General features: G+C 31.6%; 4 protein-coding genes and 1 non-coding gene across 5 annotated transcripts; 4 read left to right on the top strand and 1 right to left on the bottom strand.

Annotated features, from left to right (window-relative positions):
• The first annotated feature begins 3,282 nt into the window (after positions 1-3,282).
• Positions 3,283-3,355, top strand: TRNAR-CCU (transfer RNA arginine (anticodon CCU)). Its single transcript has one exon. It is a non-coding gene; the product is annotated as a tRNA-Arg (tRNA).
• A 2,682-nt stretch (positions 3,356-6,037) lies between these two features.
• On the top strand, positions 6,038-8,079 carry LOC100305599 (uncharacterized). Its single transcript, NM_001250775.2, has 2 exons — positions 6,038-6,308; positions 7,491-8,079. The coding sequence occupies exons 1-2, from the start codon at positions 6,097-6,099 to the stop codon at positions 7,933-7,935; spliced, it is 657 nt and encodes a 218-aa protein (NP_001237704.1). The 5' UTR covers positions 6,038-6,096; the 3' UTR covers positions 7,936-8,079.
• Positions 8,080-9,462: 1,383 nt separating this feature from the next.
• On the bottom strand, positions 9,463-11,612 carry LOC100779201 (leucine-rich repeat extensin-like protein 3). The gene is made up of 2 exons (XM_006592794.4): positions 10,917-11,612; positions 9,463-9,874 (listed from the first exon to the last, which is right to left on the bottom strand). Coding segments are annotated over exons 1-2 (690 nt in total). The 5' UTR covers positions 11,606-11,612; the 3' UTR covers positions 9,463-9,873.
• A 4,586-nt stretch (positions 11,613-16,198) lies between these two features.
• Positions 16,199-17,360, top strand: LOC100500293 (fasciclin-like arabinogalactan protein 13). The gene has a single exon (XM_003540336.5). It carries the CDS (start codon positions 16,414-16,416, stop codon positions 17,164-17,166), a length of 753 nt encoding a protein of 250 aa, XP_003540384.1. The 5' UTR covers positions 16,199-16,413; the 3' UTR covers positions 17,167-17,360.
• Positions 17,361-19,171: 1,811 nt separating this feature from the next.
• Positions 19,172-22,754, top strand: LOC100793227 (prohibitin-1, mitochondrial). The gene is made up of 6 exons (XM_006592793.4): positions 19,172-19,336; positions 19,603-19,787; positions 20,020-20,136; positions 21,210-21,380; positions 21,794-22,006; positions 22,401-22,754. Exons 1-6 carry the CDS (start codon positions 19,204-19,206, stop codon positions 22,590-22,592), a joined length of 1,011 nt encoding a protein of 336 aa, XP_006592856.1. The 5' UTR covers positions 19,172-19,203; the 3' UTR covers positions 22,593-22,754.
• Positions 22,755-23,640: the final 886 nt, after the last annotated feature.

The following is a 23,640-nucleotide window of genomic DNA, read 5'->3' as shown; positions in this document are numbered from 1 at the left end:
ATTTTTTCAAGTCAAGATTTTTTTATATTGACCTTCCTTATATAAAATTACTAGCCCCATCCATGATCAAAAGGATAATATTTAAGTCTTTTAGTCTATTTGAGCCTCTCTAGGCCCATTCATATCACTATTCTTAAAAAACTTAAACAAAATTTCCTACCAAACACATCCTAAAAGTTGTTGGCAAGGATAGAAATTTAATTTTATAATAATAATCCAATATATTCTCTTAAAACTTTATCTAAAATCAGATGAGAATAAAAAGTCTAGTCCAGGTGATTGTTGAACAATCTGTATGAGTTGTGGTAAAAATAATCCAATATATTTTCTTAAAACTTTATCTAAAATCAGATGAGAATAAAAAGTCTAATCCAGGTGATTGTTGAACAATCTGTATGAGTTGTGGTAAAAATTTTGTACTTGAGTTCGACTATTACAGATAAAAAAAGATGACAAAAGTTAATAATCTTAAAAGTGTTTATTTTTCCTATTCTAAAATACAATTAAAATAAATAAATGTAAGAGAATTTTAAATAAAAATAATATATAGAAATTCTTTAGGAGTTGAAAATAAACAAGATAATAATAATAATAATAATTGAATAAATGCAATTTAAATTTTGAGTAAAATGAAAGAAGAAAATAATATATTTATGACAGTTTAATTTTTGCCTGCAGGACAAACTCACTATTTTTAGTGCAACCAATTTTTTTTTGCTGAATAAAAATTTAAACTTATGTCGTTCTTTGAAAAATAATTGTGAGTTAGTAACTTTTTTAAGGCAGTTAATCACTCTTATAATTATTAATTAAAAAAAGGTCTTCGAAAATAATTTTAATTATTTATCAAACAAATCGACTAGTCAACAATTGCATGAATCAAAATTTCCGTAAGTCTAGTTATTATTAATTTATGCTGTCAAAAAAAGTTATTAGTAATTTATTGAATAATTGCATTAAAAAAGTAATTTATTGAATGATTAAGAGATTTATAATTGTAACAAATTAAAAGAGAGAATAAATCATTATTCATTACAATTCAAACAAAATGTATACTAGTCGGTCATTGTCCTTGATCATCATGTTACGTGAATTAAAATTTATTTTATTTTTTAAGAAAAATAATAAAATGAATAATCAAGAAAAGTAAGTCAATTTTAGCTACGGAAAGAATATTCCTTTTATATATAAAATTTCAAAAGACAAATAAAATTATTAAAGTACATAATTCAAATTTTCAATGATTAGTTATTCAATACCCAAATGTTTCAAAAAAAAAAAGTTATTTAATGTCAAAATGATATTGAATATAACGCTATGTTATTCAGACGCCAAATTTGGTCATTTGAATATTTTTTATTTGCTTTTTCATAAAGTATTGATAAAATCAAACAAATTTGCTATCACATATAATTTATGTTAGCATTTGACTATTAAATAAACCCCCAAGATCTGCGTTGCAAAAAGATATCATACATCATTTAATTATCGTCATGATTCATCATTATTATGTGAGTTATTTAAAGGAAATGCTAACTTGAAGAAACAATTTTTACATTATTTATCGAAAAGTAAGCAGCATAAACAAGTAATTAATACTTATGAAATCAACATTAAATCACATCACCGAGCAACTAATCATAAGCATAATCAAATAAAATGTGTGCTCTGGATTGATCGGAGACTGCTTCAACCTAAGGGGCTACTATGACGTCGTAAGTATTAAAACTTAAGCTGTAATTTTGATTTTTTTTTTATTTTATTAATTCATAATTTTGATTTCTCATTTTAAAATTGAGATATTTTATTATTTTATTTTAAAAAATTCATAATTTTGATGTTTATATTTTAGAAAATATTTAATTTTGATTTCTGTATTTTAAAAAATCTATAATTTAAATTTAATTTTACCTATGATTTATTTTTTATTTCTTATTTCATATTTAATTAAATTATTTCTTTAATAATACCGAATATGTTAGATTTAATGTTGAATTGAACCAAAAGAAAATAAATAAAATATAGACAAATATGAAGATTTGACCAAAAGTTTAATTTAAAAAAATAGAGGAATAAATGTTTTTATTTTAAAATGAAAGGATTAAAATTATGTATTTTTTTAAATAAAAAAGATTAAATATCTTAATTTTAAAATAAAAAATCAAAATTACGAATAAAATAAAAATTCATAATTACATTTTAAGCATAAAACTTAAAACGTCTTTTACAAGTATATCGATCTCCCATCATGATTCTTATTGGCGTGAAGAAGCAATCTCGATCACCAATTTACTATTTGTTAATTTGAAACAGATCAAAAGGTAACAGAATAATATAAACAAAGGAACTTTAAATAATTAGGTTTAATATATTAGTAGGTCTTTAATCCATTTAATTTTTTTATTTTGGTATTTAAATTAATATATATATATATATATATATATATATATATATATATATATATATATATATATATATATATATATATATATATAACTAAATTCTTAATCTTCCACCATTGTTTATAAATAAGTCCTTAAAATTAGAAAAATGTCACAATTTTTTTCATGGCAGTATAAATTAACTCCAAGGACCTAATTTTAAAAGTTGTAGAAGATCAAGGACTGAATTATAATTTTTTTAATTTAATAACTTAAATAAAAATTTTAAAAAAATTAAGGACCTCCTGATATATTAAATTAAATAATTAAACATTTATTTATCACCATTATTTATAGAGAATGAATCAAATTATACTCGTGTAACTTTGATAATTATTATATTATTTTTATAACTTGATATAGATTATAATTTTTATTGATCAAAATCGTTGAATTATATATATACATTACTGAGATTATTTGTATCAAATTTTATTAAAATTGAATAAAAAATAATCAAATGATTCATATTTTATTATATTTAAAATGTTTATATTATGGCGATTTTAATCTATTTTAATGAGATAGCAATCAATTTGGATTAATATAAAATTTTATATATGTAATCTATATGGAAAAAAAATTCAATCCAACAGTAAGTTTTAAAAATCTAATTGAAAATTAAAAAATAATATAATAAATGATCAAAGTAATTTCATTCCTCCTCTTATTGATAATATTATTATTTATAATCGTTCTTTTTCAGATTGATTCCTTGATTTACTTAGTTGCATTTTTTATTCTGTTAAAAAGTATAATAAGAAAAGAAAAAGTAAAACCATTCATCATATTTGTAGAATAAGTAATTACAAATATTATCTTACCAAAAGCTAACAAAGAGGCGCCTGTAGCTCAGTGGATAGAGCGTCTGTTTCCTAAGCAGAAAGTCGTAGGTTCGACCCCTACCTGGCGCGTTATTATTATTTTTTACATGTCACTATGATTTTAATTCTGTTTAGCTAATCAATTTGATAATAATATCGTTGTTGTTTGTGTAATGTGTATTCACATTCTACGGATAGACTTTGCAATTTGCATACATTACTTTCTTTGATGTAAGATTTTTTCATGTTAAACTCAACATAAAGGAGACAAACTCTATTAAAATGGAATGATAATGTACTGTCAACATCCAAAATTAAGGAATGATAATAGGTAGAATTCAAATACAATTCTACATTATTTGCTCTATACTTATATTTAAAAATAATACTCATATTCAATTTCATATCCATATGGATAATAATTTTTTTTACTCACTTAAATACATGTATACTCATACTTAGTGCCTTCAACCCACACTTAATTTATGTATAAGGTTAATAATAATATATTAATAAAAAATTAATTAAAATGATTACTACAATTATAAGTAAAAATTCATTCTTAAATAATCTAAACATAATGTTAAATACATTCATACATAATATTAAAAACAAATAAATATAACATTGATTCATTCAAACTTAAGTCATAAATAATCCAGCATAATTATTATTAAAGTTAACATTTTAATCACTTAACAAAGATTTTAATTAATGATTTAAGATTTTTAGCTCTCTAATAATTATATTGTTAGATATTAAAGATTTAGAGTATTAGTCGTAAAAATATAATTATTTTTCCAGAAAATTATATATAAATAATATATATATATATATATATATATATATATATATTTAATTATACCTAATTCTAATATTGTGAATAATTATTTATTTTGCTTGTAGATATTTTTGTAAGTATTCATAGGGTTTGGATATATTTGGTCATCCTTATCCAAAATTATTTAATAATAAAAAAAAAACAAGTGATGTTGGATTAATAAGCAGATAGATTGCTCAGGTGTCATGTGCTAGCTCATTCTTTGGCTTAATTAATCGCAACCTTGCGATGGTGACGACCTTGGATTTCAACTTAATTGCAGCTTGTTTCGTGGCACATCAATGACTTAGCTGGGCTTTCTTTTTCGTCTTGAATGTGAAAACGGTGAATTTTGTGATGAATCAGCATATGATAGTAGTATTTGGTATTCAAACTAACTGTATGACCAAACCATAGAAGAATAGTATATTAGTATTTTTATACCAAATGTGGGTGAACTTTCTCTTTTTATCCAAATCGAAAATGAAAACAAAATGTTGCAGTAGTTTATTATGGCTGGTCCTGATATTAGAAGCGTTGGAGGGTAAGATTTGAGTTTAGTATTACAGTACTTTTTTCATATTTAATATATATTTTTAGATTTATATTGTGGATCTGTAAAAAGAAATTATATTGTGGACATAGTAATTTAGTGATTAGTCCAATAAATGAGTATCATGATATTTATATTTAAACTAATCATTTACACTTTATTAGTTAAACAAAAATGTTATTTATATCTTATACAAAAGGTGAAATATTTAACAAAATTTAAATTCAACAAAATATATTAATTAAAAATATAATATATGTATAGTACTTGTAATAAATCATATTTTAAATAAATTCATATCATGCATAACTAATGAAATAACTAGTTTATAAATTACTTTTTAAGAAAAACTCAATTAAACAATAAAATATAGTCATTATATATGAGAAAGAATCTATTTATTTATATATTTGTAAATATTACATTAAATGTTATCTAATTATATATATATATATATATATATATATATATATATATATATATATATATGCATTTGATTTTCTTAAAATATGTTTTATAAAAACTAAATTAGGTAAAAAAAATATTGTGTCATTCTATATTAGAAAAACCTATTTATTTTATATATTTATTATGTAAATATTTTCAAATTGAATTTAATTTATTTCCAATAAAGGAGTTTAGCTCATGTGATTGAATAGAGTCTATGAATTATTGTATGTACCTATTTAAGTAATGTTTTTTTATGAGACGGAATTAAAATAATTACTCTTTTTATATCTTACCAATACAATCATGTTATTGAACAAATTTCAAAACATAATCGCATCTTTTAAAACTCTCAATGATATATTAGCAAAATAACTATTTTTTAAAATTATAAAGACACACATACACATTTTTGTGTGAAATTGTAAGAAGAAAAACGTATTTTTAGTCTTTGTCTGTACTTATATAGTCAAACATAGTTAAGATTTTTGTTTTTTTTATATTGATAAGTTTAGTCTATGTTTTTTTATATTGATAAGTTTGGAAATCAACCTCATTTGATAGTAAAAATATAGGGATATAAATCATGTTTGACAAAAATATATAAACTAAAAACATATTTTTATATGAATATATATATATATATATATATATATATATATATATATATATATATATTTATATTAAAGTTTATTTTAAAATTGTCAAGTGAATGGCCTTATAGCATGGTTAAACAAAAATGAAAGGGTTAATATTACATTATTATATTGAAGAAAAATGTATGAGAGTAGGAGAAGAGTCATTTTGAATACTTCTCCCTCCAACAGGCAAAGCCTACCTTCCTTCCTCGTACACGCTACACATACACACGTTTCTCTTTATCCGTGTCTGCTTCAACCACAATGCTGAACAATTCGCACGATATAAACCCACCCTTTTCATCCCTTTCACCGTCTTTGGATCTAACAAACACCACCACCCATTGATCGGTTTTTGCTTCATCCAAACTCAATGGGTGCCGACGAAGACTACGATTACTTGTTCAAGCTGGTCCTCATCGGAGATTCGGGTGTTGGCAAGTCCAACCTCTTGTCCCGATTCACCCGAAACGAGTTCAGCTTGGAGACCAAATCCACCATCGGCGTCGAATTCGCCACGCGAAGCGTCCCCGTTGATAGCAAGCTCGTCAAGGCACAAATCTGGGACACTGCAGGCCAAGAAAGGTCACACTTTTTTTTTTCTTCCATTAATACCTTTTTCGATATGCATGTGATTCTGTGATCTTTTTGTTGGATGCTTTGATCTTTATGATAAGGTCACTGATCAATATATAGATTAGTATTTGGTTGCTGGTTAGGGAAGATTTTCAAAGAAATGCAAAAAGTTGTAGTCTGTTCAATATGTCAGGATGTTTCTCTGATATGATCTGTTGTTCTACACCTATTCTTGGAAGCTTTCATTGATTTGGATTTGGATTTGGATTTGGATCACATGTCTCATTTCTCTGTCTTTTCAATTGAAAAATAACACCTTCCCTAGAACTGGATTCGGTACAGTCAATTTTGCACAATCTCACATAATCAAGGCGTATAGTTGGATGAAGAGTAGACTGCTCACATTTCAAATGTGTTTTAAGTCTGATTTACCGAGATAAAATATGAGTCGTCTGATCTTCATTCAACAATTCCGGAATTATCAGATGTGTGAATAAGTGGAAAATTGACTGCAGAGAATCCGGAATGACAATGTTTTCTCAAGTCAAGGAAGAAAAGTGATTTGACTTCTACTTGTTATTAATCTTTGTAAATAAAACATCAATACAGCTATCAGAAAATGGCTGAAGACATGACATCTCAAGCTTTTGGCCCTTATTTGAAATGAAGTGAGGCAGAGCCCTCTGTCATTGACCAGTTACCCTAGAGCATGATTGTTCCAATTTGATAAAATACATAATTAAGTAGATTGCTTAGCTGTGTGGAGTGTAGAATGCTACTATCGTGAAGTGTGATTTAATTGGATGCTTTGGTTTATTTTCATGTGCCAAAAGAATGGTATAGTATAGAACTTGCAGGGACAAACACATTAGAGTGGGAGGGATGGGAGCAAAATCAAATGCAGGCAGGCTGTATAAAATATAGTACACAATAAAATAACAAAAATTCCTTTACAATTATCATATTCTCAACCATGCTGCTCTTCTAAAGTCTAGACTTATAAACATGCAATGTAGTATGTTTTTTCATCCAAATGGTACTTGCTTATCAAGACTACATAAATCATATATGATCATTCCTGAATCCTATATTTACAAGTCTCATATTTTTTAAAAAATTTCTGATTTCATTTTATGATAATTCATATATGCATAATGCATAGAAATTAAACTCTCTTTTTGTTTAGCACAGATATCGCGCTATTACAAGTGCATACTACCGAGGAGCCGTAGGTGCTTTGGTTGTGTACGATGTAACCCGACACGTGACATTCGAGAACGTGGAGAGATGGTTGAAGGAGCTTCGAGATCACACAGAAGCATACGTTGTGGTCATGCTGGTGGGAAACAAAGCAGACCTTCGACATTTGCGTGCAGTGTCCACAGAAGAAGCCACAGAATTTGCAGAGAAAGAGAGCATTTACTTCATGGAAACCTCTGCCCTTGAGTCCTTGAACGTTGACAATGCCTTCATAGAAGTGCTGACTCAGATATACAACGTTGTGAGTAGGAAGACTCTTGAGACTGTGGATGATGACCCTTCTACGAAAGCCTTGCCCAAAGGGGAGACCATAGTTATTGGAACCAAAGATGATGATGTCTCAGCTGTTAAAAAGAGTGGATGCTGTTCCACATAGTTTGTTTGAGAGAGATATACAAAAGAGTCTTTTGGTTATGCAGTGTAACAGGATGTTTTTGTGAACTCATTGTTTTATTTTGTTTAGTTCTTTTTTGGTTGGTGATGTATACGATTGATTGGCCTCAGCTGCCCTTTGTCGTGAACTTCTGGTCATAATACAGGTTTTTTATTCAAATCCCTGCCTTGTTCTCTTCTTTTTATAATGGTTTGCACTATACCCATGACAAGTCAAATCTTGTTCATTTTCAATTATTATGTGACAAAAAAATAACGGTTATATTAATTAACAAACAAATTACAAGATAAAAATAAAAAATAAAGAGCAAATTACACTAGCTTTACTTGAAGATTTGTCAAATTCTTCCTGGCATTCTCTCTCTCACACACACCTTATAAAAAGGTTGGTGTAAATGTTAAAAGAGTAGGGTCATGACTCATGTGAAATCTCAAGAAAATTCAGAAACGGAGTGTAATTTGTTCAAAAATAAAAGATTTAATATTTTTATTTGTCCTTGAAAATATGGTAATTTTAATTTTAGATTTTTAATTTTTTGGTTAGTTTTGAAAGAAAAACTTTCCAGGAGGGGATAATATTTCATGGCCTGGTCCTGAATTAATCAGATGCTAATTTTAGATATCGGAGGTCTCTGGATGAAAATAACATAGCAATTCTTTGGACCCCATTTCTTTTTTGGAACTTAGTGTATATTTGATGATGCTCTACGTTACTCAAGAGGATAAGGTGCATCCATGATCCACGCACCTACGAGTAAAATTTACTTTTAAACAATTGTCATCTCCCATCCCAACCGCCACCAATGTGCTAGTATTTGAGGATAGGTTCATCTATTTCAACCTTTTACTCATCAGATAAAACTATATGCTAAACCTACTAACAGTTTGTACTGAAAAGAAAAACCTACTAACAGAGAGTAAATCAAAATTATTTAATGAGACTAACGTAATATTTCATTCCATAATAAGATAATATTAGGAGTGTGTGAAAAGTGTGTCTTATTCCTGGAGTTGGATAATCATCACGGAATACCTGGCGTCATGATTTTGTTTTAAAGTAAAAAAAAAAAGGTCATCAGGAATCTCAAACAGCACTTCATTGACAAAAATTAAAAATGGTTATGAAGATGGCAGACAATTGGACGGCTATGAAAAATGACAGCGACATCTGACAATGACCCACGTGATTTTACAATATAAAAATTGCTATGACATACTCAAGAAACAATCAACATCATAAAAATAATCGTAGGCATTATCTACATTGTTACTGTTTAATGTATTATTGGTCCCTTCTGATTATTGATCTCTTCAGAAATCTCTTGATGGAGTCTTATTCTGTTGTGAGGTACTACACTTTTCAGTTTTCACCGTATTCGACAACCTTGTGTGCTTGTGTGGACATTTGAATATGTAAAACATTTTTAGGAACTGAAAAGGCCAAGCCAGTGTGTAACTAATGAATGAACGGGTCTTGGCTGAATTAACAAACAAACTGCAACAAGTATAATAAGACAATAAAAACGATTGGATCTCCTCTCAAACTTATGCTCAAAGTACAGAGGGTATGTCTTTCAGAACAGTCAACAGAACAGTTTAGCTAGGAATTAAAAATATGTATATAGATTCTTCTACTCTCTATTGGCACGTGGTTGAAGAGGACCAAACACCAACAGAAGAACTTGGGTGTTAAAGCCTCCTATGAGCACAACAAATTTTGCTATAAATTGGGACGTTAGGTGGTGAAAATCTGCCACCTGGTCAGTTTTCATCTTCTGTGATTTCTTTTGCCATGTGAAAATTGATGTCAGTTCCAGAGGGACAAAGGATACATGCACTGAATTGGTATAGAGAACCCATCTCTGTAGCAAAATGTGTTTGTCTTCGTCCTCGGAAAAGAATTCAACTTCATAGCCACCATTCTGCACAAAGACAATTTTGTCAAAGCCATGCACATACTTAGTAAACACTGAAAAGCTCATTCCATGCATATATGTCGTCCCACAATGTCCATAGTTTTCCGTACTAGGAAGCCCTTTTACACATTTTGGATAAAAAAAACATCAAATGAAAAATTTAACATAGCATGATATTATGAATATATATTTAGAAGATAATCCAGCTACCTACTTCATACTTTCAAGTAAATTATAGATATGGAAAGTTTACCACTTACAAGTACAACAAGACAAGGGTCATTAACAAAATGCCAGGATAAGGATAACTATGCTTAAAATACACAGTGCCTCATCTTAATCAAGTACTCCACCCATGTACTTCTTTAGAAATAAACCTAACTATTGAAACAAAAGCAGGACCAAACAATAAAAAGTTATACAACGTTCTACCATCCAGCCAAGTATTGTTGATGAATCAAAGGTAACACCATACACACCACTCATCCCTTATTTTTTATGGCTTTTGAGTGACACCCATAAATAAATCACCCAGTATGTTTCTTTCAGAAATTATCAATTTTTTGTTGAAAGAACAGTTGTAGTGGATCACAGTACAAATTTCGGCATGCCATGCATCCCCACAACTCTAGTGAACATCAACAAACCGAAGAACCATGAAAAACAACAACTTGGGCTCTTCTTCTAAAGCATGTTGATTACTCTCATCACCTCAAGACATATAACACAAGTTAGATCAGAGAACTTCAATAAAGGCCTAAGTTGATTTTAACTTATGCAAAAAGCTTAATTCATTTCAACCTCCCTAAGTACCTATTGAAAACTTTATCCAAACAGGACCTAAAGCATTTTCATTACTCTGAACCACATCCAAACTCTGAAAGGCCAATCAAAATTCTCATCAAATAAACAATCCAATCCAAATATCCAATCATAATCCACTTAACAGAGAGTTACATATGAATATTGCAAACAACCACGAAACGACAACCCACAACACAAAACCATTGTGATAAACGACACACAAGCTAATTAAAAAAGAACATACCATCCACTGGAACTGGGCCGAGTCCCGCGGCCCAAGACCCCCGCATCCGAGACGCCACCCGGCCCAACCCTTCTCATCCTGTCCGGGCCGCCACCCGACTTGGGCCGGCCGTTGGGCCGAAGTTCGGGCCCGGGCGGGGGAGCCTCCTCCCTGGGAACGAACCCGGGCCGAAGGTGTGGCGGTACGAACTTGTCCGTCTTGGGCGGCTGAGGAGAGAGCAAGGGCAAGTCCTTGTCGGGGCTGGAAACAACGGGGAGCGACAAGAGCGGTGAACCGGTTCCGGTTCGGCCCAGGGGTCGGAGCGAGATCGCGTCCGATCCTGGTTCGGACCGGGGGTGGTTGTGCTGGATCGGGGTCGGCGGTGGTGGTTGTTGCTGTTGCGGTTGCGGGGTGGAGGGCGTGATGGGTTTGGGAGTGGGTCGGGTTAGGACGAGGATGCGGCCATGGGGTTTGTTGGGGGCGGAGACGGCGGAATAGGAAGCGGAAGAAGAAGAGAGAGAAGGATTCTTGTTGTGTGGGTTGGTGGTGTTGGTTTTTTCGTAGATGTGGTTGAAGTTAATAGAGGCGTACTTGTTGTTTTTTGCCATCCACCACCTTTCCAGAAAGCACACCAACAGATCGAAAAATGGCTTCCGCCAGAGGAAAATGAAATCAACAATCAATTGTGTGTGGGAATTTGCGATTCTCATTTCCTACTCAAAAATAAAACAACTACTTTGGGCCTTCGGATTTTAGTGGGCTTTCAATATTTAATGAAGGATAAGGCCCAATATAAGCCCAATATCAAGATTACAGTTGGGAGTTGCTATTGGCACTGCAACAACTTCTAATGGCACTACCCACGTGGGTTCCTTTTAGGAGTATCCCAAGATTGTCCTTTTGATAGAAACACAATGGAATCATATTTCTTATTGCTATATGGGGGTAAAAAAAAAAAACACAACGGAAACATGATTCTGTTCTCCAAATGTGCAACAAAATCGTCTTTTCGTTGTAATTTATTTTACCCCATACAGGCAACTAAATTGTGTTTCCATTGTTGAGTAGGGGTGAAAAAATAATAAAAATATGATTTCATTGCATAGTATACAATAGAATCATATTTCATTATTTTATAATTTTATTTTTCATCCATATGTATAATGAAAACATGATTCTGTTATACACTATACTATAATGAAATTATATTTTAGTTGTTGACCTAGCATCCCTAACCATCCCAATCACCATCTAAACCAGTTGACAACAATGCAAATTCAACAAGAACAACAACACAAATTCAATAACAAAACCTACAATAAAAAGGGGGCGCAAGATCTTGACATCGCGAGGCAAGGGGTGTGTGGATCTCGGCATGGACGTTGACATTGGTGGATTGCGTGCGGTGGAAGAGGGTGGGGTCATGTGCAGTTGTGGTGGACAAGGTGGGGTCATCCGGTTTGAAGTAGCATAGGGGTGTAGTTTTTTGTGTTACTTGTACCTCATGCATGTGATAGGAGGCCACATAGCAACAATAATGGTACCAAAAACAAATTTGGATTTGGGCTAGGGTGGGGAGACCGTTTTGGATTTGAGGAGAAGAGAAGGGGGTGTAAGAATTTGACAAGTGAGCAAAAGAAAAATTTCAGAAGGATTGGTAGCGCTAATAACAAATCTCGTAGTAGGAATAATTGTTCCCCTACAGTTATATGAGCATATTGTTTTTGGTTTTTGTGAAGCCAAGGCCCTGCTGGGGGTGTAGTTTATTGTTGTACTTGTACATCAAACATGTGATGGAAGGCCTAGAGTTTCTCCCAATTCTCTTTTGTACCTATTACATATCTTAAATTAAGTCTCAAGATTACATGTGTTTACTGATTTTTACTTTTTACAACTTAAACAATTATCTTTCAACCAATAATTTTAATTTGTGTTTGATTTAAAAGAAAAAAATATAGAGTAGATGGATATAGAAGAGAGATAATTTTAAAAAAGAGAAATAGAATAAAAATAAAGTGATGTGTTTTGTTGTTTAGTTTAAGAGAAATAGAGAAGAAATAATACTATAAAATTATTTAGTAGAGATAAAATAGGAAATTTAGTGCTTTGGGCCCATAAGCTGTCTGTCACTGACTTATTTCTTCTTAAAATCATGCACACCATACCCTGTGATAACATATATCTGCATCATCTCCTTATTTCCGTCTATTGAACCGAACAAAGCCTAAAAGTTTTAATAAATGGTTTTTTTTTTTCTGATATAGGAAATGGATTTTGGTAAACCTAGATTACTCTTAGCTAGAAATCAATGACTACTCTCTTGAGATGTTGATGAAATTTATTTGAGGATTTAACATCTGCTGATCGATATTTTTTCTTATACACAGATATTTCCAAAATGTGTGAGATAACTTGACACTTCCTTTTTTCTTTCCTTCCAGTACCCAAAAACTTGACATTTCCAGTTTGCCTCAATGTGATGAATGAATCTATTAACTAACAAAAAGGAGGGGTGATAGAAGAACATCAGTTAGTAATCAAGCTGACAGCAGTAGAGGAATCAGATTCCAGAATTATATTCTTAAATCCTCTTCTCCTAGTTAAGTCAACTCTAGGCAACAAGGCCCAAAGTTCAGCATTAGGAACAGTGCACCCTCCCAATTTAATAGCAAGAGTTGCTAAAAAATTCCTCACGTGGTATCTTAAGTCTTAACACCCCACCACAGCCAACTATCTTGTTATAAAAGTACATTATATGACCCACATAGAAGTTTAACCCTAATATTTATATAAGCACATGATGCTTAAGAAAGTTTATAATACAAATTAATTGACTTAAAATTTCAAAAAAAAAAAAACTCATCTTAATAGACACAAATCTTAATAAGAAAAGAAAAAAGTATAAACACCTCCTGATATGCTTCTTCATCAACAATAAGAATATAGCATTTGTAGACAATATTAATTATTTGAATTAACAGTTCTGGTGGTACTGAAATGTGAATTGATGTAGAATATTGACTGTGGGATACAAGAAAACAATGTTGAGTGGTGGACATGGCCGTATTAAATTGGCTGAAGTGACTCCATAGCTTAATCATATCGTATCACTGTATTTCTGACAATGATACTCAATGATATTGCAGAGCATACATAATAATGTCTTCAAATTGATTATTTATTTATTTAGTGCTTAATGTTAATTCCACATGTTATGTCTACATATGCCAGGCTGCCAACCACCATTTTACAACTGTTGCTTGTCCAAACTCAACTTGTACATCGATACGATGTATATTCTTCAACGGCCATCTTGCACATAATCATTTGATGAAGAATTATTTTCATCCTTCAGAAAATCAACAATTTTGATGAAACAATATACATATACAGGAATTAATTAACTTGTTCCTTCTTAAAAGCAAGAAAAACGTACAAGACATATAAGATATAAGATGAGTTAGATAATTAAAAGAAAAGAAAAAAAAAGATTACAAATTTGATCTTTGATCTTTTCTATTCACAAAACTAACGTTCCAACAACTCATATTTATCAATAAAAAAAGTATAAATAAAAAGTCTCATCTCACTTGTTTTTTTAATAAGAATATATTAATTTATTATAATTTGAGATTTATTAAAATACTCTAAAAATTATAAGTTATTGTTAGTGATTTTAATATATTTCTACTTTTTTAACAAGAATATTTTGACAAGTTAGAATTTGAACGTGTAAAAATACGCTTTAAGGTAAGCATTATTGTTGATTATCATACTCCTGAATTATAAAGATGCCACCATTTCTTAGGGTGATCTCAGAGAATAAATAACCAAAAATACCAATAACAATAATATGAGTTCAATTTTTCTCAATTGTTGGTATAATTTTATTTTTTTTACATTATTATATATCTAACACATTTTTTTATTTTTTATTTTTTATACTTCCTATTTCTCAATAGGTACATATATATCCACCTAATGAGTGTATGAATATCAATCAAAACTGCACACCAAAACAAAGGCAGGTGGGAACAAAGAAGATAAGTAACAATAGAAAGAAATTTGGGTTATTAGTGTAAATAGGACAGAACTTAGGATTAACTATATATCTTAAGGGTTTGTGGTGTTATATTGTTATTTAAATTAAAGTTTTACCTTAATAACATTTTGGGTGTCTGGTAAAAATACGTTTCTTTTTTATCGTTGGGACTTTTGAAATTTTTTTGGGAGTGTTACAACTTACAAATGTATTTAGAATATTTAAAAGATTCTTAAAAATATTATCTTAAATCTAGTTAAAACTTTTCGCTTTCATAGAAATCTTAGATGTCTACTTCCTCCATGAAAATGGTTTTAACTAAGCTTTAGAAAACATAGTTAAAATTTTCTACAAATGTATATTTCTTAAAAATCTAGACTAAGCTTGAAAATTTAACATTAACAATCTTAAAGGAGTCCCGTTACCAAATACTCTTTAATTTGCTGATCTTCATATACAGCTAAAATTATAGTTTTGATGGGAAAAAAGATACTACAATTACTTTGCAATTGTAATAATATTAGGTTTGACATGATCTCTGCTTGCATTTCATTTCCGCGACTTTATGCTTGCCCACGTTTTCCTATGGGTGAAACCAACGTTAAGATTCATTTCTTATCGAAAATTTTGATATGCATCGTTTCATTTTCATTCTTTATTCTATCTCTTTCATAACAAATAGAGACTATTCTTCTCTTCTCTCTCCTCCAGGTATATCTCTCCATGTCCTAATATAAATCAAAATTATTTATGGGTCTGCAAAAAAAAATTAGATTATACTATTATCTAATAATGAATTGTCATATATGATCAAATTAAATTTATATTCTTGATTGAAAATATCACTAGCACCTAAAGTACTGCTGCATTAAGTTTTGTAATTGGAAATATTAGGTTTCTTAATGTAAAACTTGACAAGAACCGGATTCGATCATTGTCATTCTTTAATACTATTCTTTCTCTTTCCTGGCAAGACGAGACGATTCTTCTCTTGTTGTCTCCTTCATACATCGCTCTCCATGTCCTACTACTCTCTTTAACTTTTTGTTCATTTTCTAGTTCATTATTTCTCAACTATTACAAGCGAATTTTATTTATTTATTTTTTATCAACAGTGGAACAAATCCAGACCTCTCCTCTTTTCTTTTCTCTTCATCCATAAGCCAATCTTATTATTTGTTTAAACCAAAAAAATAACTTTAAAATAAATATTTTTTATATAAGCACTTTTTTTTTAAAAAAAAATAAAGATAAATTTTTTTTTCTAAATAAAAACAATTTTAATAAATTAATTGACGCAATAACTTGTATGAGTACAAGCAAATTTTAAGCTACTAGCCAGCTCATGCCAACAAAGTCTCAACCTAACACTAGCACACCCCAACCAAATAAAAACCCCCCTTCCACTCTCCACACCACCACAACAACACACAATAATCTAAAACTAGTACTATATCGAATAATTCTCTAATTAACATGGCTTCCACATGTACACCCTCCACACTCATTCTCCTCACCCTCACCACATTCCTCATTGCCCAAGCCCAAGCCCAAGCCCCGGCACCGTCCCCGTCGGGCGCGGTGAACCTCACCGCGATCCTGGAAAAGGGTGGGCAATACACCACCCTAATGAAACTCCTGAAGGACACACAGCAGCTCACTCAAATCGAGTCCCAGCTCAAATCAAACTCACAAGGCTTCACGCTCTTCGCGCCGACCGACAACGCCTTCCAGAGCCTGAAACCCGGTGCCCTAAACAAGCTCAGCGACGACCAGAAGGTGAAGCTCATTCTCTTCCACGTCACTCCCAAATACTACACCATCTCCGATCTGTTAACCGTGAGCAACCCCGTGAGGACGCAGGCCACGGAGAAAGAAGGGACCTGGGGGCTGAACTTCACCGGCCAAGGCGGTAACCAGGTGAACATCTCCACAGGGGTGGTGCAGACGCAGCTCAACAACCCACTGAGGGAGAAGTTTCCTCTGGCTGTGTACCAGGTTGACAAGGTTCTGTTGCCGTTGGAACTCTTCGGAACCACCAAGACTCGTGCTTCTTCTGCGGCTCCTTCTCCTAAGGGTTCTAAGAGCACTCCTGAGATTCCCAGCGTTGGTAAGGCTGGTTCTGCTCCTTCGGATTCTCCTAAGGATACTAATGCTGCCAATGGGATGAATGTGGGTTTCGGACTTGTTCTTGGACTTGGCTTCATTTGCATGGGAGCTCTCTCTTGATCACCAGAAAATACTTCATTGTCAATGTGTCGTCTTATCTTTTTTCTTTTACTCTCACTTCTTCATTTCCTAATCTTTCTTTTCTTCTACGGGCAAAAGGAACTGTGTTGGGTTTTATTGAGCCTCATTCTTTCTATTTAATGCCCTCTTTTTTATGTATTTAATTTAATCCTTGTCTTGTATTTACTATTTAATTTGGATCACATGATTTTGTTTATGAGGAAAACGAACACCTAGCTACTTTAGCTTTTCTTTTTTCTTTTATTTCTCATCCTAATAAAACATAAATAAATGGATGCTCAACCATTGTGTCATGTATGTCATTCTTCATTTCTTTGCTTTTTTACTTTTTAACTTTAAGGAATGGTCTCTTTTGAATACGAATATAATAATTAGTGTTTTCTAATATATATTAATTAAATGAGATTTTTGGAAAGTAATTAACATTTAGAAAGAAATAAGGTAGATGGCATGGCATAAAATTGGATGAGTACGGACTTAAATACAACTTCGGTAACAATGTATGGTTAGTTACATATGGGAGGTTTAGGAATGAGATAAGATACAAGGACTATAATCTCAAACACCCAACACAAATGATAAGGTTGTTACAGCATTGAATAAATATTGTTAATTATCACCAGTATCTTTTGTTGCCGGTAGTTAGGGTTTTAACTCACGCAAAATGTTTATTAAATAGCCTTTGAGTTGTAAATATTTTGAGAGAGAAAGGAATAGATGAAAGATAAATAATTAATTTAATTGATAATACAGTGTAATAATAACAGAAAAATAAAAAAACTAAGATGGAGTGTTTGAAATTTTTTATTGTAAAAATATAAGCATTGTTTAGTCACTTACTTAGCTTGTACCTTCTTAACTCATCATTTTCTTAATCAGCATTTTGAAAACACTTACAAATATTTTTAGTCAAGATGGTGGAAGGTAAAATTAACATCAAACGGTAATTTACACAACCCACCTCAATAGTCCAGATGCGATGTCCTTATTAGAGAAGGATGGGACCAAAATCCAATTTTATATATGGTTGAAAAATGCACTTTTTTTCAGAGTTGTTTTACCCACCCATCCATGACATTATTTTTAAAAAATAAAATAAAATACGAATCTTGTTCAACTGAGAGAATAGAAAACTCTGATCTCTTAGCTATAAGACGAAGTACTGTGAAAAGGAAGGAACATAATACCAGAGTACCAGCTATTGGATTACCAAGTTTACCACAAAAAACATAATACTAAATTGACAAACACTTACTAGTGCTTATAGCCGTGCTGCTACATGTGAGTACAATTAATTAAATACTATCCGCCCAAAAATCTATGGTCCACGATTCAAGTTGGTTAATAAATAGTCTAATGGTAGTAGTTTCTAGTTTATGTTGAGATTCAAGCAAGGTTAACAAATATTTTGGTCATCCCTAGCAGGTTTGACATTTATAATGTTTCAGTTCCCTCCTTCAAATAATAAAGTTAAATGTGAATTAGATCGAACTTCTTTATTTTATCTAAAACACTTAAATATATCTTTAATTTCTGTAAGTTGAATTTTTTCAGTTTTGATTCCTATAAGTTAATTTTTTTAATTGTAGTCCATGTAAGTTGATATTTTTTTCAATTTTGATTGCTATACTTTTTTTTTGGGTTCATTTTTAGTCTTTATAAGATTGCGTCTTTTTAAATTTAATTCCTTTAAGATTCTATTTTTTTTTTATTTATAGTCTTCATAAGTTCGTGTTTATAAAGACTAAAATTAAAAAATATATAAATTTACATGACTATAAATGAGAAAAATATCTGATAGAGGCCAAAACTGAAAAAATAAGAACTTACATGAACCAAAGCATATTTAATCTAAAATTTTAAAAAGAAAAGGAGGTGTTAAGAGTAAATAGATAGGTGTAAATAGTAACCCCTTTGATAATGTTTTTATTTTTGTAAATTGGGCTTATGAGGCATAAATGACCACGGATATGTTTACTTTTTAGAATTCTTTGACGATTAAATTTTGCAACAGGAATGCATTTATTATCCTTTTCTTTTTCTTGTTGGGAAAGTTTAAACCCTACAGAAAAACGCTACATAAACCCCGCAACAAACAACCAACCCCCAAACCCCTCACTCTTCTCGGCGTCCATCGGAAATTTCCAAGGTACTACATCCCTTTCCATTTTCCCTTTCTTTTCCGGCAAATTCTTCTATTACTAACTAGCACGAGCTATTTCAATTCTATTTTTGTCCTAATTGTTGAGAATTTTCCCCAAAATTCGATTAATATTCTCCCCTCGGTGAACATTTTTTTTCCTTTCTCATTTAAGTTCGTTGATTCTGGATCACGTGCTTGTGTTTTCTTTCCTCTATGCGAAATTTGTAGCTTTACATGACGTACTTACATCTGCAACATTTCTGTTCAATTAGGTAAAAAGATGAATCTGAAGAACATGAAGATTCCGAACGTTCCAGGCGGCGGTGCGTCCTCTGCGCTGCTGAAGCTTGGGCTTCTTGGTGGAATTGGTTTATATGCAGCTGCTAACAGTCTCTACAACGTTGAAGGAGGTCACCGAGCCATTGTTTTCAACCGTCTAGTTGGTGTCAAAGACAAGGTTATTATATGAAGAAAAAAAAAATTGAAAACGGTTTGCTGTTTACTGCATTGGAGTGCTTGATGATTGTTACTCGGTTATGATTGTGGCAGTCTTTGTGTTATGGTTGATGTTTTTCAGAAGAGCTATTTACCTTCTAAATTGATTCGTTATTACTAATAAGTGTGTGTGACCATTGTTTGAGTTCTGTTATGGTGGTTGTAGTAAAATTGATATGTTGGTTAATGTGCAGGTCTATCCTGAAGGAACACACTTTATGATTCCGTGGTTTGAGAGGCCTGTTATCTATGATGTCCGTGCACGACCCCATCTAGTTGAGAGTACATCTGGTAGTCGTGATCTACAGATGGTAAATACATTTTGCTAAGACTTACATGTAGTCACAGAGAAATGGTTTTGTTATCAAATTCGTACAACTGAAAAAAAAAAATCTGACCTTCATATTGTATTCTTGGAAATGAAATTGATTTGAGCATCTTTGACACCTTCCTCTTGATTTGCATGACTTTTTGCATTAGTTTCTCTACTTTGGCCCTTAATTCCTTTTTCGATGGCATGTTTGTGTAGACACTATTGTGTCCTTCTGTTACACACATCATTGTTACTGGGCCAAACTTTAGCTAACTAAGTAATATTCTCACCTGAGATTTGTTCCATTATGCTTCACCACTGAGGCACTGACATGATTGCGACAACTGTGAAACATGATTGTTATCAGATTGTAAAAAGTGCATTCATATTAGTTTATTTTAATTTTCTAGACATGCTATTTTATATAGGAATTTTGATACCATTTTTTTACCGGAATCTGGATTGCAGAAGCAATGCTTAAGATTTTGCATGACTGCTATTTGCCTATTTCATTCTTGTTGCCTGAAGTTAATTTCTGGACGACAATATTTACCTTATGAAGTTCAGATGATAAGATTTAATAGTATAATAATTGAATCTGTTGGAATATTGGTTCTTTCATCTAGTTGAATACATTCCGATCTATCTCAATTTAATATCTAGAACCTGATAGGTGCCCCCTAATCTGAAATGATGTAAACAGATTTACATCACCTCCCATTTGATGTTTTAAAATCATTTATTTATGAATTTTTAAGCTGTTAGACATCTGATATTTGGCTTTGAAGTATAAATATCTTATGCAAATGCTTTATCAGTATCAAATACTCTAATCTCCAATTTACCTTTTCAAGTTTAGCCTTTGTTTTTAATGGGTGAAAGTATCTGCATCCATCACTATCCACATATTGTCCTTTCTCCCACTGTCCTGGGTTGTTCTGTGCCTTTTTTAGCTCTTCTGTGAATGATAGGATGTTTGGTTTCTAGAAACCGATTTAAAAAAAATTTGTTTTAAAGATTTTAACATGTGCAATATTGACCTTTTATTGATTGTACATGCATGTTATACAGGTGAAAATTGGACTTCGAGTTCTTACTCGCCCTTTGCCCAACCAATTACCTACGGTTTATCGGACCCTTGGAGAGAATTATAATGAAAGGGTTTTACCTTCAATCATACATGAAACTTTGAAAGCCGTGGTTGCCCAGTACAATGCCAGCCAGCTTATTACTCAGCGAGAGGTAAGGAGCAAACCTTATCTGTATGATGCATGAAAAGCTCAAATAACCATTTAAAAAAAGATTGCTTGTTGCTGAGATGGTGTCAAAATTTTGATTTTTTTTTTTTTTGCAAAACTTGTTGGAAGCCCAACAGATGCATTAGTGATTCATCCTTGGAAATATTCTGCCGAAATCGGTTTATCATTACTGAATGGTACAATGCGTATGTTATCAAAATCAAATTCTTAAGGATGATTTATTATCTTATGAACTAGAGAAGTATTATTGCTTTTTTGTTTCATTCACATGAATCATGTCCCTCTGAATTTCTTTTTAGTTCCATGCAATGTTTTCTTATTTGAGTTGAAACATTCATTTCTAGCACAAAGAGAGAGTGTTGAACTTTAACATTAAATTGATCTCAATCTTTGTAGGCTGTTAGTCGGGAAATCCGGAAGATTCTAACTGAAAGGGCTGCTAACTTCAATATTGCCCTTGATGATGTGTCAATTACTAGTCTGACTTTTGGCAAGGAGTTTACTGCTGCAATTGAAGCTAAGCAGGTAGCTGCACAAGAAGCTGAGAGGGCTAAATTTGTTGTGGAAAAAGCTGAGCAAGACAAGAGAAGTGCTGTAATTAGAGCACAGGTGATGATAAATTATTAATGCATAGATGCAGTTAACACTGGTGCTTAGTACAAGTTTCTGCAAATTTTACATTTCCAATACAGTTTGTGTATTAAGGAAAAAATGTTATATGCTGCTGGGTTAGACTATACTGCCATTATTCTGACTAGGTCTTGTTCTGAAACACAACACCTGAAACTCATGGGAAAATTTGTGATTTTTCTTTGCTTGATCAGTATGTTGGGTTCTTCTTTGGTAACAAGTGGCCTTTTCATATCTGCCTGTTAAGTTTAGAGTGAGATTTTAAATTTAGCATAGATTGTTTGGTATTGGCTGTTTTGCATATCAGATCACTTTTGCATCCCAAGTGTGTTCAGTTCTCCCTGACCTTTCTTACGAATCTTTTAATGATCAGGGAGAAGCAAAAAGTGCCCAACTGATTGGGCAAGCTATTGCCAACAATCCAGCTTTTATCACACTGAGGAAGATAGAAGCCGCAAGGGAGATTGCACATACTATATCAAATGCGGCAAACAAGGTTTACCTGAATTCAGATGATCTATTGTTGAATCTTCAAGAGATGAAATTGGAGCCAGGCAGAAAGTGAGTGTGTTAGCCTGTTTGTTTCTTTTTGGTTTTAGCTTGTAAACTATCAATTTCAGGATCGATTTTCTTGATATGTTTTTGCAAATTCGGATATAGCTGGCTTGATTAGACAACTGAGCGGCAACCCTTTAAATCTTTGGGAAAGGATTAATTGAGATCCAAACGAATGCTTCACATTACTTGAAATAATTGCTAGAGTTTAGCATCCTGATTTAATTTTGCTGCCTGAAATAAGTTGGATTGTCGGTTTTTTATTTTTTGCTCACCAAACCTTAACGGATGCGTTAGACAATATTTGCCCTATGTTGAATGAGAAGATTTGATTAAAATCTGTACCTCGTTACATCGTCAATGGGTCGTACTTAACCCGTTACTATTTGGTTTAACACTTCCCGTTGATTTTGTTATGGTATGATTATGAGCTGCAAGCGAACCGCAGAGGACATGTTTCAATCATCTGTTAAGTTATGCTCGTTTAAATTAAGAATGTCCTGATTGGAAATTCTAAATACCATTTGCACTACCCACGGTTCGATCCATGGTTTTTGCTTACATTGGTATGTATCTGCTTTTTCAGTGGGACATTAGCAATAGAGCATGAATTGTAGTGTTTTTATTTATACTTTAATGCCTGAATATATTTAAGGGTTAATAATTAGTCTTTCTTTTAAAAAAAATTACATTTTGGATTCGTCCTCGAATTTTTAAAACAAGTAATTGTCCATATTTTAAAAAATATATAAATTTTAGCTCTTAAAAGTTAAAGCTCTCACTTTTCTCACTATTGAGGAGCCCGAATTTGGAGTTTGAAGAAACATGCAAGAAATAAACCTGCAAAAGTCGACAACTAAAACCTAAATTTGAAAATCTTTATTAGAAACTAGAAATATAAAGAGTTTAATGCTTATTTACGGACAATGTAATTTTTTTACTGTCATCTAATAATAAATTATCATTTAAATTACTTTGTGATAAATATTTAATTACTACTGAATCAATTATCAATTGATAAATTTAGAATCAACATCTTTATTATTTAATAACCGGTT

The sequence above is a fragment of the Glycine max genome, chromosome 12, assembly GCF_000004515.6.
Source record: "Glycine max cultivar Williams 82 chromosome 12, Glycine_max_v4.0, whole genome shotgun sequence".
NCBI lineage: Eukaryota > Viridiplantae > Streptophyta > Magnoliopsida > Fabales > Fabaceae > Glycine > Glycine max.
This window is presented reverse-complemented; position numbering and strand designations above follow the sequence as displayed.

Excerpts from the sequence above, each read along its gene's own strand:
- LOC100305599 (NM_001250775.2), top strand. The coding sequence starts at position 6,097 with ATGGGTGCCGACGAAGACTACGATTACTTGTTCAAGCTGGTCCTCATC. Across the intron at positions 6,309-7,490 it reads GACACTGCAGGCCAAGAAAG|ATATCGCGCTATTACAAGTG; the intron begins GTCACACTTTTT and ends TGTTTAGCACAG.
- LOC100779201 (XM_006592794.4), bottom strand. The coding sequence starts at position 11,605 with ATGAGAATCGCAAATTCCCACACACAATTGATTGTTGATTTCATTTTC.
- LOC100500293 (XM_003540336.5), top strand. The coding sequence starts at position 16,414 with ATGGCTTCCACATGTACACCCTCCACACTCATTCTCCTCACCCTCACC.
- LOC100793227 (XM_006592793.4), top strand. The coding sequence starts at position 19,204 with ATGCATTTATTATCCTTTTCTTTTTCTTGTTGGGAAAGTTTAAACCCT. Across the intron at positions 19,337-19,602 it reads GTCCATCGGAAATTTCCAAG|GTAAAAAGATGAATCTGAAG; the intron begins GTACTACATCCC and ends CTGTTCAATTAG. Across the intron at positions 22,007-22,400 it reads GTGCTGTAATTAGAGCACAG|GGAGAAGCAAAAAGTGCCCA; the intron begins GTGATGATAAAT and ends TTTAATGATCAG.